At 41.9% G+C, this 14,547-nt stretch overlaps 2 protein-coding genes across 2 annotated transcripts; one reads left to right on the top strand and one right to left on the bottom strand.

Moving 5' to 3' along the window:
• The first annotated feature begins 2,882 nt into the window (after window positions 1-2,882).
• On the top strand, window positions 2,883-6,745 carry c39h10orf53 (chromosome 39 C10orf53 homolog). Its single transcript, XM_029741243.1, has 3 exons — window positions 2,883-3,034; window positions 3,204-3,323; window positions 6,534-6,745. Exons 1-3 carry the CDS (start codon window positions 2,941-2,943, stop codon window positions 6,596-6,598), a joined length of 279 nt encoding a protein of 92 aa, XP_029597103.1. The 5' UTR covers window positions 2,883-2,940; the 3' UTR covers window positions 6,599-6,745.
• A 1,969-nt stretch (window positions 6,746-8,714) lies between these two features.
• gyg2 (glycogenin 2) lies at window positions 8,715-14,156 on the bottom strand. The gene is made up of 9 exons (XM_029740647.1): window positions 13,910-14,156; window positions 13,506-13,644; window positions 13,041-13,215; window positions 12,266-12,428; window positions 11,844-11,970; window positions 11,476-11,689; window positions 10,684-11,220; window positions 9,988-10,134; window positions 8,715-9,020 (listed from the first exon to the last, which is right to left on the bottom strand). Exons 1-9 carry the CDS (start codon window positions 13,914-13,916, stop codon window positions 8,892-8,894), a joined length of 1,638 nt encoding a protein of 545 aa, XP_029596507.1. The 5' UTR covers window positions 13,917-14,156; the 3' UTR covers window positions 8,715-8,891.
• Window positions 14,157-14,547: the final 391 nt, after the last annotated feature.

The following is a 14,547-nucleotide window of genomic DNA, read 5'->3' on the forward strand; positions in this document are numbered from 1 at the left end:
AACTTACACAAAAGCTGTGAATGATCTAAGAGACGACCCAAGAAGGGCCTTGTATGCCATCAAAAGAAACATATAATTTGGCATACCAATTAGGATCTGGCTAAAAATACTTGAATCAGTTATAGAACCCATTGCCCTTTATGGTTGTGAGGTCTGGGGTCCATTCACCAACCAAGATATTCACAAAATTGGACAAACACCAAATTGAGACTGCATGCAGAATTCTGCAAAACTATCCTCTGTGTACAACGTAAAACACCAAATAATGCATACAGGGCAGAATTAGGCCGATAGCCCGCTCATTTTCAAAATCCAAAAAGAGATGTTAAATTCTACAACCACCTAAAAGGAAAGGATTCCCAAACCTTCCATAACAAATCCATTACCTACAGAGAAATTAACAAGGAGAAGAGCCCCCTAAGCAAGCTGGTCCTGGGGCTCTGTTCACAAACACAAACAGAACCCACAGAGCCCCAGGACAGCAACACAATTAGACCCGACCAAATCATGAGAAAACAAAAAGACAATTACTTGACACATTGGAAAGAATTGACCTGACCACTATGATTGACCCAAAATTAAGGAAATATTTGACTATGTACAGACTCAGTGAGCATAGCCTTGCTATTGAGAAAGGCAGCCAAAGACAGGCCTGGCTCTCAAGAAAAGACAGGCTATTTGCACACTGCCAACAAAATGAGGTTGAAACTGAGCTGCACTTCCTAGCCTCTTGCCAAATGTATGAAAGAATTCGAAAACAAATCCATTTTTGATAAACATATCTATTGGGTGAAATACCACAGTGTGAATCACAGCAGCAAGATTTGTAACCTGTTGCCACGAGAAAAGGGAAACCAGTGAAGAACAAACACCATTGTAAATACAACCTATATTTATGTTTATTTATTTTCCCTTTTGTACTTTAGCTATTTGCACATCATTACAACACTGTATATACATATATAATATGACATTTGAAATGTCTTTATTCTTTGGAACTTTTGTTAATGTAATGTTTACAGTTCATTTTTAATTGTTTATTTAACTTTTGTTTTATCTATTTATCTTGCTTTGGCAATGTAAGCATGTTTCCCATGCCAATAAAGCCCTTAGAGAGAGTGAGAGAGAGAGAGAGAGAGAGAGAGAGAGAGGGCAGAGCGAGAGTGCGGAGAGAGAGAGAGAGGGCAGAGAGAAGACAAAGACAGAGAGAGGAGAGAGAGGAGGGAGAGAATCTAGACAGATCATTGGTATTTCCAGAGGCAGCTTTTACCCAGATTATGTTGATGCTACAGAATCAAGTGGATAGTGATTTAGGAAGGTCTTTCCATGATCTGATTAAACGCTAAAGATGTGGAGCACATTGTGAAAAGATTTTAGAGATTAACTGGGTTGAGTAAGGAAATGACGTGTCAATTTTAATAGGTTTGTTTACCTGCACTTCCCTATGCTTATCAATGAAATATTTTATTAGATACAAATGATTTTAGAGAATGAATAGGGAAGACTAGCGTTAGAGGTTCCTCAATCTGAAAAACAAAATCAGCAACATATTTACAAAATGAGATCGTTTTGCTGTGTTGTGATTGTAGAATCATAAATGTGACTTCATTTCAAAGAGAATCCAAGTGATCGTCTGTGTTCAGAACAAATCTAATCACAGGAGACAATCACCCTCAGTGTCATGTGTTCTAGAGTCATGGGAACAGAATACAGGCCCTTTGGAACAGGCCGTGAATGCTAAATTCCACATTGATGAAAGCTGGAGTGTACTAAAACCCTCTTCCTCCCCTTGGTCTCTTAGATGTTGACAAATGCTGCTCTCTGTGTGTGTGTGTGTGTGTGTGTGTGTGTGTGTGTGTGTGTGTGTGTGTGCCTGCGTGTGTGTGTGTGTGCCTGCGTGTGTGTGTGTCTGCCTGTGTGTGTGTATGTGATGATCATGCACATGGGGGTTGTGTGTGATTCATATAGGCATATGTGTGTAAGATTTATGCCTCAGTGTGTTTAGTCACTGCGTGACTTTGCTTATTCATGAAATTGAGCCAAAGGTCTCCAATTACATGGTATTCAATCAATTCAATCTCAGGACAAGCGGCATCCCTCAAAAGTGTTCTCATGATGCAGTTGCCTGCCTCACCCACAGACAAACCCAAAGTCAACTCAAAAGACTGCCTGGGCGGTGATGTCATTTGCTCCTATGGCTAGAGCAGGAGGTGTTTGGGAGTGTGGTGTGTTCCGTTGAGGTGTGACCAGAGCACCTTTTTAACTTAAGTGTCTTAGCTTGCAGGATAACATATGGCCTATAGATTACTTTAGTACCACAGGGTAATGTAGCACCTGTAAACACACAAACCTCTTCAGTGTAAAATGTAATCACTTTACCATACATAACATGACATAAGGTAATTTAACCAAATTCAAATGTTTAACCAAAGACTCAGTAAAGGGTATTTCAAAAGAGGACTGCAACATCCATATGCTGATAACGTTGTTGATTATGACGTACAGCCACTATGCTGTCATAAATGCGTTAAACTCTGCGGTCTGCGCGTAAATTAAACTATGATTTTATAACTCATACTGTAACTTGCAGGCAGCATGTGTTATGCCGCGTTCATGTGCTAGTCTTATCTAGGAAACTCGTACATTTCCGCCTTGCTAACTGAATGACTGCGGCATGTGTATAACTGCAAACAGTTTGCAAGTCTGACATTTCAGAGTTTCCTAGTTTTAACTAGTTAATAAACGCGGCATTACATTGAGCGGTGACTTCTCTACAAAAGGGCTTCACAGTGACGTCACACCAAACCAGCAAATGACTTCCTTGGAGATGACGGTCGCGTCCCGTCGTTAGGGACACTGCTGTGCGTAACACAGGCCGGCAATTAATCCAGGACATAGAAGAGGTTTAGTTGGTAATAGGCGTTATCAGCAATAGTGCCAATGCCTCAAAATGCAGTAGTTATCGTGCGCTACGGCCCTTATAAATCATGTGGCATCGTGGATCACAGAACGTTCCGTCTGATTGGCCTCCAAGGTAGATATAATCCTTGGCTACATTCAAATAAGTGTGCCTATTGCAGCGTCATAAAGTGGCTTGTGTGCATCTTTAAAGTGCGTTTTAGTTTTATATAAGGGAGTAGTTAGTAGCCTACCATTTAGTTTTCCTGATAATATCACTCATCCATGTATTCTGACTTTCCTAGCTGCATTGAAAGAGAATGGACATCAAAGTGTCTTGGAGAAAATGTCCGATTGGAACAAGGTGGAACTTGTGGTCAATGGAGAATGTGTCTATACATGCAGCATAAAACAGCTGGAGTTTGGTAAATTAAATGTAGATACTGTAGATTACTCTGTCAAATTGTACAGAGTCTTACCTGTGGTCAATTGTGACATGTATCGTTTTCATAGAGTGAGGTAAGCATACTGTAACCGAATGCACATGGATTTAACCCTTATCCACTCTCTGATTGTGACCTCATCTGTGAAAAACCTCATTCTAGAGCAGGGGTATTCAACCTAGAGTCTGCCACCCCTCTAGGGGTCCGCGAAAATATATCAATACAGCAACAAAAAAGTAGCTACATTTTTTTTCTGAATATTGCTAGCAACAACAAAATACACACATTTTGAATTACATACCTACAGTAGGAAATAGGACAATATCTTATTTCTAATGATGTCGACTTTATTTCTCAACTGCCAATTACACATAGGGGAGAACTGTGACGAAAGTAACGGTTTTTGTTTTTGTTTCTAATTACTCAGAGATCGATAGAGCTAGAGACACCATATTGTACGACAAACAACTTATGTGTCCTCTACCATTAGCAACTGTCATTTCATTTCTATGGTAAATGAGTTGAAATTAAACAAACTGAGAACAGAACGACCGCAATGTTACTTTTGTACTTGCCTGCGGGACGGGAGTAACACAGCCTTGGGACAGAAGTAACAGCTGGCGAGGAGTGCACAATATTTTTCTCGTCTCCATGTTTCTGGGTTGTAACGCTCGTTAATTTCTACCAATGTACTACCAGCCATAAGTTCATGTGTGTGCCGATTTGAGTAAGTAATGCTATATAGGTTCGACATTTAGGAAAACGAACCATGCGTCAACATCGCAATGTTGCGAAACCACAATTGTTTGCCTTACAATATTAATCAGACTGAATTGGATCACATAATAGCTATATTAAGCATAATTGTCTAATCTAACTTTAATGAGAATGTAGTAGATGATTTTCAATTACTAGTCATGCTATGCTCCAGTTGTCCTTGTCTTGCGCGCTCCTCGTGCCTTGATAGAATCAACGTCTTTATTCTCTTCTAAAAAGGCAAAATCATCATGCTTATCACATTTCCATGGCTTGATACAAGGTTATTGACCTCCAGAATCATAAAGATATATATTTTTAACCACTAACCTGTCGATAAAAGCTTATGTGAGAAGCTGATCCACCAAGCCAATTGATTAAGGCATAATTCTAATGATGTCATATATCATTTTCAAACATTCAGTCACTAGTTGACATTTTGCTAACATTATAAAAGCAATATGAGCTGGAGGAGACAATGACCTGTGCTTAAAGTTATTTTATTGTATTCCAGGTCATCAGTTTACATTGTGTTACTTTCGTCCCACCCGTCTCTCCTGTAACTTCTCCTAGGCATACACCCAAGACTAGCTAGCATGATACTTGAAACCAATGCTGTTAATTTAGTCACTAGATGGGTTAAGAAAATGACATACACTACATGACCAAAAGTATGTGGACACCTGCTCGTCGAACATCTCATTCCATAATCATGGGCATTAATATGGAGTTGGCCCCCCCTTTGCTGCTATAACAGTCTCTACTCCTCTGGGAAGGCTTTCCACTAGATGTTGAAACATTGCTGTGTGGACTTCCTTTCATTCAGTCATAAAAGTATTAGTGAGGTTGGGCACTTGTCACGTGTGCTCCCTCTCCTGTCTGTAGATCACCAGGCTGCTCGTTATGGCGCACACCTGTCACAATCGTTACGTGCACCTGCGCGTCATCATACTCACCTGGTCTCCATCACCTCCCTGATTACCTTCCCTATATATGTCTCTCCCTTGGGTCCTTCCCCATGCGTTATTGTTTCTGTTCCTGTGTCAGTTCTGTACATTGTTCGTGTTTCTTATTTTTGTGTTGTGTTAATTTATTAAAACACTCACTCCCTGAATTTCCCTCCTGACTCTCAGCGCACATCGTTACAGCACTGATGTTGGGCGATTAGGCCTGGCTCGCAGTCAGCATTCCAATTCATCCCAAAGGTGTTCGATGGGGTTGAGGTCAGGGCTCTGTGCAGGCCAGTCAAGTTCTTCCACACCGATCTCAACAAACTATTTCTGTATGGACCTCGCTTTGTGCATGGGGGCATTTTCATGCTGACACAGGAAAGGGCCTTCCCCAAACTGTTGCCACAACGTTGGAAGCACAGAATCGTTTAGAATGTCATTGTATGCTGTAGCGTTATGATTTCTGTTCACTGGAACTAAGGGGCCTAGCCCGAACCATGACAAACAACCCCAGACAATTATTCCTCCACCAAACTTTACAGTTGGCACTATGCATTGGGGCAGGTAGCATTCTCCTGGCATCCGCCAAACCCAGATTTTTTTCCCGTCGGACTGCCAGATGGTGAAGCGTGATTAATCACTCCAGAGAACGTGTTTCCACTGCTCAAGAGTCCAATGGCGGCAAGCTTTACACCACTCCAGCCGATGCTTGGCATTGCGCATGGTGATCTTAGGCCTGTGTGCGGCTGCTCGACAATGGAAACCCATTTCAGTTCTTGTGCTGACGTTGCTTCCAGAGGCAGTTTAGAACTCAGTGAGTGTTGCAACCGAGGACAGGCAATTTTTACATGCTATGCGCTTCAGCACTCAGCTGTCCTGTTCTGTAAGCTTGTGTGGCCTACCACTTCGCAGCTGAGCCATTGTTGTTCCTAGACGTTTCCAATTCACAATAACAGCACTTACAGTTGACCGGGGCAGGTCTACCAGGGCAGACATTTGACAAACTGACTTGTTGGAAAGGTGGCACGTTGAAAGTCAGAGCTTTTCAGTAAGGCCATTCTACTGTCAATGTTTGTCTATGGAGATTGCATGGCCGTGTGCTCAATTTTATACAGTGTGGCTGAAATAGCCGAAGCCACTAATTTGAAGGGGTATCCTCATACTTCAAAATAATGAAAAACTATCTACCAAATCTATTAATTTTAAAATGTTGATTACTTGTCCTTTACATTATCATTCACCTAACAAGACGTGACAAAACATTTTTGCTAACGTATGATGGGGATCCCTGGGTCGCCAATTTGCCTGGGAGGGGGTCTCTGGGCAAGAAAAGATTGAAAACCCCTCTTCTAGAGCCATCTATATGAAGCCATCTTCATAGAGTGTTCTGATTTATCAGATTGTCAAAGTCACTGATTATGAAGTCACAATAGCATTGAGTACATTGTGTTTATAGAGTAACAGTCCTTTATTCTGCCTTCCACAGGAGGAGATGGGAAACTGGACCCCCTATGCAAGGAGGCCGTCAGTGCTGTGCAGAATGCGTACTGAGATACACCCTCACTCTACCAGGAGATTGGTCAAGGGGATTAATCTAATCTAATAGTAAACCTGAAGAGAAACACAGCAACAGACACTTTTTGTATTTTTTTTATGACAAGCATTATAGTACCATACAATAGTATTCTCCAGCATTAAGTCAAGTGTTGTTGTATTTATTGCTACATAATCTCGGAGACCCAGAATCAAATGTGCCGTGTATGCTGGTCATCTCAACAGTCTGTCGTGAGAGACTGCAACATGCTAATTGCGAAATGTAGTCATTATAGTTTCTTATGATTTTTATTTTGTGGTGATTGACTGTGCTATAGTCACTCTATCATTGTCGATATTGCCTCAGACAATTTTGTGTCTGGTCCCTGTCGGAAAACATACATTACAAAATCCAAATAATTCCCTTAACCTTTGGCATACAACCATTCTTAGATCTGCTTCCTGTGGTCTCTCTCCTCATCTGAATATGATTACTTCTGCAATCCATTCTCAATTAGCCTTATGGGAGGGATTGTGCACTAATAGAATCATACCCCATCGGTCAAACCACAGACCAAATTAGCAGACCAAATTTGCACTGCAAGCAAAATCCAAACAGTCATGCAAACACTGCCACACAGTCACAGTCTGGGCGCGTCCCAAATGGCACCCTATTCTCCATGCGGTGCACTACTTTTGACCAGAGCCCTGGTCAAAAGTAGTGCACTCTTAAGGGAATAGGGTGCCATTTGGGACGCTGCGTCTGAGGCTAGGCTCAATGTCAGCTTCAAAGTTAACCAAAAACATATGGAGGTGCTTATAGGGGTTCATGGCACTTACCACATTTCATTTCAATGCAATCAAGCCCCCCCCCCCCCACACACACACACACACATATAAATACAGTACGCCTCCTACGGGATTGTCCTCGAAACGTTATTAACGCTTTATTACTAAAAGCAGCCAGCTTGGAGGACTTTCTTTTTGGGAGAATATCAGACAACCAAAAGAAAACCTTGTCCCCCATCTTCAGAAAGCCGAGATGATTACCTCCGTTTCTTCCTGTGCGGCATCAGTGTATACATCCCAAATGTCACCCTATTCCATATATAGTGCACTACTTTTTACCAGAACAAGTAGAAGTAGTGCACTATATAGGGAATAGGGTCCCATTCGGGACGCAATGTCTAGCACTGAAACATATTTAAGGGGGAGTAAACAAAAAGAAACAAACTGAAATATACTCTGTTTCTCTCCTCGCGCCTCCACCCTCTTAAACTATTGCCTAAAGCTCCTGTTTTTAACAGCTCATGCAGTTTGCTAGATTTTCAACCTGGCTAGGTGGATAGCACAGTTAATGTACCTGACAGCGAAGCTATGGAATTCAGAGAAAACATCTGGGTGTCAAATAAAAGCAATTGTCAAAGCAAATAGACTCAGGCAGTAGTGAAATCCTTTAGGAGGGTTATTGTGATGTCAATGCTATTGAATAACTGGTAGAGAATACAGCCAGCTGGCCCCACTTGCCTGATTAAAGGTGTGGCTGATTAGTCAATTTAAGTGCAGCCTTAAGTTACTTAAGGCTGCTGCTGTTCTCCAAATGGGAAGATGAAGGACTGGAACGGACTGGACTAGAGAGATAGTGAGATGGAAGGTGGAATGGGAAGGTGGGCTTGTTACTGTAAGTAGCCTATACGTTTTGGAATAAGTTATTATTCTATTCAGTTTGAGTTTGTATTTAGTCTTTCAGGATAGCGTTAACAGTTCTGTACTGACCTTATATCTCCTTAGCCTTGGTATTCCTACACAGCCCTTCCCAGACCCTCACAGTGAGGGCTACCATTCTCTCCTAGGACAATAGTGGTGTACAAGCCTATAGATTAATATTGCTCCAACAACATATATGAATAGGATCCCTGAGGCCAATATTACTTATTCTTTCCCTAGTTTCCCTAGTCTCTGGAGTCTATGCAAGACTATCATGACCCCTATTGGGCTGTTGGAGTTGAGTGTAACTGACCAGGAAAAGTGCTTTATCTAAAAAGCCACAGTACCCTCTTGTGGCAACATAAAGACAATTTTAAAAATTCCAGATATTTCCAGCATAACATCAAAATAAGGAATGCATCTCAACTTGAATTCTATGACCACATTTCTTTATGAAATTGGAATCAAGTTTATATATATATTTTTACAGCAAAGGGACACAGAAACCCCTATTAGAGTGGTGGCCTACACTAGACATAACACACTAAAACATGAACATGAGTATACAGTACTATTGCTACAGTATCTTGCCACACAAAACAAGCTACAAATATAAGAATCGGTCCAGTTTTTTCTGGATGTTGTCGAAGGCGTCTTTGCCCAGGTAGTCAGCCTGGCCCTCCTCCCACAGCCTGCGCTGCTCCAGATCATCCTCCTCTGTCTTTGCAGCAGTCTACAAGGAAAAAACCGAGATGTTCAAAAAATACATTGGCAATAACCAAGATGATAAAAGAGATTCAAAATAGCCAAGATTATATAATAGATTAGGAACCAAGATGATACATTATATTAGTAATAACCAAGATGATAAAAAAACAATTGATTAGGCAGCCATTCCATTCACCATCAGTCAGAAGAGTAATGAAAAATGACAGACGGAGACATGAGGAACATTAAAATAAATCACTAAGGAATGGTTACCGGGAGGCCTTGAAGCAATACGAAGTGTGATATTTTGTTGTTAAGGTCAAATATGTTAATACTGTTGTGCACCAGCAGAGGGTGTTACTACAGTAGGAATTTGTATTTTGCCAACAATTTATGTAATGTTGATCATTTAAACATGGAATGATATATCGATAATTTCTTAAATCAGTTCCTAATAGTAGGCTTTAAATATACACTGAGTGTACAAAACTTTTGGAACACCTTCCTAATATAGAGTTGCAAGAACAGCCTCAATTCGTCGGGGGCATTGACTCTACAAGGTGTTGAAGCGTTCCACAGGGATGCTGACTCCAATGCTTCCCACAGTTGTGTCAAGTTGGCTGGATGTCCTCTGGGTGGTGGACCATTCTTGATACACACTGGAAACTGTTGAGTGTGAAAAACCCAGCAGCGTTGCAGTTCTTGACACACTCAAACCGGTTCGCCTGACACCTACTACCATACCCCGTTCAAAGGCCCTTAAATATTTTGTCTTGCCCATTCACCCTCTGAGTGGCACACATACACAATCCATGTCTCAATTGTCTTTAACCTGTCTCCTCCCCATCATCACTGATTGAAGTGGATTTAACAAGTGACATCAATAAGGGATCATAGCTTTCACGTGGTTTGACCTGGTCAATCTATGTCAAGAGCAGGTGTTCCTAATGTTTTGTACACTCAGTGTATATTAGTGTAGACAGGTGGCGTACAGGTTCAGTGGCAGGATCCTCCATGGGGTTGAAGGCCGTGTCAGTGACCTCTGACCCTTCCCCACTGGGTCCAGGTGGGTCCTGGTTGGCTGTTCTGTCTCCAGTTCCTCCCTCCTTCCCCGTGGATACATCCTGACGTTGGGTACGCTGTAGGACAGGGACCAGTCACACATGGAGTTAGTTATAGGTCGTTCCACAACAACATACAGCTGGAGAAACCCAACTAAAATTGTAAGCATTTGACAAGCATCCACTTTAATATTTGTTATATATAAATTATATATATTTACTATTAGTGTGGGTAATTAGTACCCACTGATTTGTTTACACCAGGTTGCAAGTATTGACAGCAATGGCTTCAATCATATAGGTCCGTGAGTCCGATTTCAATAGGTGTTGAGAAATCATTTCAGTCACTTTCTCACACTGTTCCTTCCTATGACACATTGAGATTGGCAGGGTGTGCACAGCCTCTAGAATCACAACCTTAGGGGGGCCACTGCGATAACCTTAAATTCTTACTCGTTGTGCAAAATCCCTCAATGTGATCAGAATTCGTAACCGGGTTAAAGAGCTATCAGAATGAACAACTAATACTTACTACTTCCAAAATCCCTCAGACACTTAAGTCATACCTAATTAATAATCATAATGCAGAGGCAAAAGCTCGATATCATCTTTTGAAAAAAGACTAACCATTTCTCCAGGCTGCGTGGGTGAATCAAGCCTCTTCTTCCTCTCCTCTGTGAGCAGAGTGACTTTTCGGAGTAATGATTCTGTGAGGTCCTCTATCAACGACACTGTTGCTCCTCTCCCCTTTGGCTTAACTTCTTCTCTCCCCTTAGGCTTATCGTCTTCTCTTGCCTTTGGCTTATCTTCTTCTCTTGCCTTTGGCTTCTCTTCTTCTCTTGCCTTTGGCTTCTCTTCTTCTCTCGCCTCTGGCTTCTCTTCTTGTCTCGCCTCTGGCTTCTCTTCTTCTCTCGCCTTTGGCTTCTCTTCTTGTCTCGCCTTTGGCTTCTCTTCTCTCGCCTTTTGCTTCTCTTCTTCTCTCGCCTTTGACTTCTCTTCTTCTCTCGCCTTTGGCTTCTCTTCTTCTCTCGCCTTTGGCTTCTCTTCTTCTCGTCCCTGGCTCTGTGAAAGAAGTGTGATGGTCTGTACTGTTGAGATAGGTGTGTAGAGTGGAGAAGAGTAGGGGGCAATAGTGCTGGACTCTGATCTCTCTCTGTGGTACTTCTGCGTAAGAACAACAGACATAGGAGAAAACACACATGTTCTCTATGGGATGTACCTTGTAGTCCAATTACGCAGTCTATCAAATGCAAATATTTACCTAAATGTTCAAATGTTGTATATGCACTGCTGTGACGCAGTATGCAGTACATAAAACTGCAATTTTATGACATTTTCACTTTGTTTTGCATGTGGTTATGTCATAAAGTGCATATACAGTATGAGAAAAATACATGAGTCAATTCTACAGCGTCTTACATGTTGCTTTGGCCCAGCATGCTGGATTGGCACAGCAGGTTCTTGATGGGACATTGTCTTTATAAGGAGATGTAAGTAGGAGTACTCCATCCACCACTGGTAAACAAACTCTTCCAGGTGGCTGTTGGTGTGCTGATTGGTCTGTGAGTTAGAACGTAGATTCCATGGCTTGACCGAACCCAGGAAGTGGACAATCTTAGCATTGTGACCATATCTATGTGGGACCAGGATAACAGTACAATATGGTCAACATCAGGCAAAAAAAACAGTAGCAGGGGTGGGGTCAGGCTTGTGGTCAAAATATGCTTTTCAATCATGGGAATGTCATATTTACTGAAATGATCCATTTGAAGTTAAATATTACTCACTCTTGATAAGCAGGCAGATAGGTGTAGACTGTGATGGCACTGAGGTTGTACACAAAAGGCAGGTGTTTACTGATATCTCTAACTGCCCAGTCACTGAAAAATGTGTTCAAGAGGCCCTGGTCCCCACCTGAAAACAGAGAGGGCATACAGTAGAGTTACTGTCAGCTCAGATCATAAGGAAGAGCCAATGAAGAAGTAAAGTAATTTATGTAATATTGTTGAGATAAGTAAAATTGCTATGCAAATTGACAATTCTAATATGGCATTGCTAGTATTCTCAACTGCTGGTAGAGCTCTGTAATTTCCTAAATGAACATCAAGGTGTGTTTTCCAAATGTTTTGCAAGAAGAGACAGTTAAAGTGCTAGGGTCAGGGATGAACTGGGATGTGGACTTGAAGCAAGAGTAAGGGTTCTGACTGACCGTCGAAGCTGCCGTGTTGTCGTGCGTGCTCCAACAGCCTGCCGTGGGTGATCAGAGAGGGCCTGAACACAAACACCCCTGAGTTAAAACAGTCCGGCCAGCCAGGGTCAGGGGCCGCAGACAGCTCCTCACGCTCAAACAGGTCGTCCACGTTACACAGCACCTACAGGCCAGGGAGTCAACAGGAAACAAGAGGAAGTTAGTTTCTAATGCCAGTGGTACAGAGTACATATATTGGACATTTTCTGCGACATGAACACCGATTTTATTAAAGTCAAGATCCGGATCAAGTGTCATGATGCCGTTTGTAGCTACTGCACATACTTGTGGATGTTTTCTATAATGAGAGTTCAGATTTATTGTATGGTACTGGATGTGCTCATTCTGTTTTCATTTTCAGCTGAACTTCCTACATAGCCCTCTGACCAGTCGGGGCTCTATTTGCTTGGTCTTGACACTCAAACCAAACACGCCCATATCTGCAGCACGTAAAAAGCGCTCTGTACTTGTCTTTACAGAGCAAAAAAATGACGGTTTGTCCCATGGCGATTATAACATTCATGTTAGGTACTGATTTACCTTTCAATAACTATGTTTGGGTCCATGTTAGTTACAGACACATATTGCACAACTCAAAACATTCAAATTGATTTGCTGGTAAAGATCAAGCTTTGACATTGTAAGATTTGGTTCCTTGGTTTTAAAACAAATTGATTATTGAGTGGGTGTATACATTAGAGACAAGTGGTGTCTTGGGAGATTTCAGTACACTCACGAGTGTGTCTGCATCCAGGAACACACATTTGCTGTATTGGGTGAGGGTCCAACAGTGGAGCTTGGTGAAAGTGACCCCCAGTTCTGGTCGTCCCAGCCAGGATAGATGTGCTTGGTCTCCGCTGTCCAGCACGTCCACTACCAGGACCTGGTCAAACACATGGCCCAGGGCAGCTCTATGGGGAGAGAACACGGGATTTACTACAACTACAGTCAGATTTTACGACTTCAATACACAAAAAATACACTAGGTCCGCAGCGAACCCAGGACTGCAAAAGACCCCATCCAGTGAATCTAATACCTCCTTAACTGATGAGAGACAAAATACTTCATTTGTCCGATTTTATTTTTTCAGGGACCTCTGTCACCGAATATAACTTTCATTCACATTCTAATAGGTCATGCATCACTCTCCTTGACTCGGTGATATTATATTTCTGTCCGAGATGCAGGGACTTCTCTCACCGTGCCTGGCTAGAGACATTAGTGGAGACCATCACAACAGTCTGGCGTGTGGTCCTGTGTCGTCGTAAACACCGTCCTACCACCAGAGCCCCCATGCAGTAGCTGTCTGTGGTGGCCAGGGTGACAAAGGCCTGGTTCGCTGGTGGCACAGGAAGGAAGAGTGGGTGGTGTTATTTTATAGAAATGGATTACAAACACCCAGCAGGGGATTTTAGCAGTTTTACAGTGCCATCAGCATTATGTTCTTTACGGGTTAAAAGTAGTTAATTTCTCAAGTTTTTCTCCAGTCAAGCACTTCCTCTTTTCCTCTTGCTTTAAGTTAGAGAGTGCAAGAGAGTGATGTCAATCAACTTGACACTGACAGGCTATATTAAAATGGTTATGATATAATGATGAGAACTTACCTGGCATGGTGTGTGACAGCGACTCCTCTAAATGAATAACAACTTGAGGCAGAGGTAAAAGTGATAGATGGTAATAAAAGTGTCAAAGTGATCGATCAGGTCCCGCACCACTGGCAGAGAGGACTTGGCAGAAAATGCACTGGTTTCCCCTAAAATGAAACTCCAATATGTTGATCGTGCAGTCCGACAGTCCAACGAGTCCAGCAATAGTAACTGTCCCACAAACAACAGATACAGAATGATCAATATAAAGTCATCTTTTTTTTTTTTTTTTACAGCTATTTAGATTGCCTTTATGAAACTTATAGTAGTATTAGTTGTAAATGTACTATGAGAGGTTATATCTAAAGCCAGGGGGTGTAACCTCAAGCTGGTAGATATACAAATAAATCTGCCGTTTTTAGTCCAAAAGCAAAATCAGAGTCTCTGTTTGAGTTCTCGGTCATGTGTCACTGGTCATTCAACTAAAATGAAAACTTGCAGAGTTTAAGCAGGACCTTCGACAACTGTGCTCTATAGTCTGCAGTAGTCCAACCCCTGGAACTAAGTGCATATATATTCAATTCACTGTAGACCCGTTAGTCAATCTTCATGATATGCAAATGAATGCTACTATGGACAACAACACTGATGTTTAA

The sequence above is a fragment of the Salmo trutta genome, chromosome 39, assembly GCF_901001165.1.
Source record: "Salmo trutta chromosome 39, fSalTru1.1, whole genome shotgun sequence".
In the NCBI taxonomy this organism is placed as follows: domain Eukaryota; kingdom Metazoa; phylum Chordata; class Actinopteri; order Salmoniformes; family Salmonidae; genus Salmo; species Salmo trutta.

Bases quoted from the DNA above. Each gene is read 5' to 3' on its own strand.
- gyg2 (XM_029740647.1), bottom strand. The intron at 13,216-13,505 runs GTGAGAGAAGTC...CTCTCCCCATAG, and splicing joins AATGTCTCTAGCCAGGCACG to AGCTGCCCTGGGCCATGTGT. The intron at 12,429-13,040 runs GTGAGTGTACTG...CCTGGCCTGTAG, and splicing joins TCCTGGATGCAGACACACTC to GTGCTGTGTAACGTGGACGA.
- c39h10orf53 (XM_029741243.1), top strand. From the start codon at position 2,941: ATGCCTCAAAATGCAGTAGTTATCGTGCGCTACGGCCCTTATAAATCA. The intron at 3,035-3,203 runs GTAGATATAATC...TGACTTTCCTAG, and splicing joins CCGTCTGATTGGCCTCCAAG to CTGCATTGAAAGAGAATGGA. The intron at 3,324-6,533 runs GTAAATTAAATG...TGCCTTCCACAG, and splicing joins CATAAAACAGCTGGAGTTTG to GAGGAGATGGGAAACTGGAC.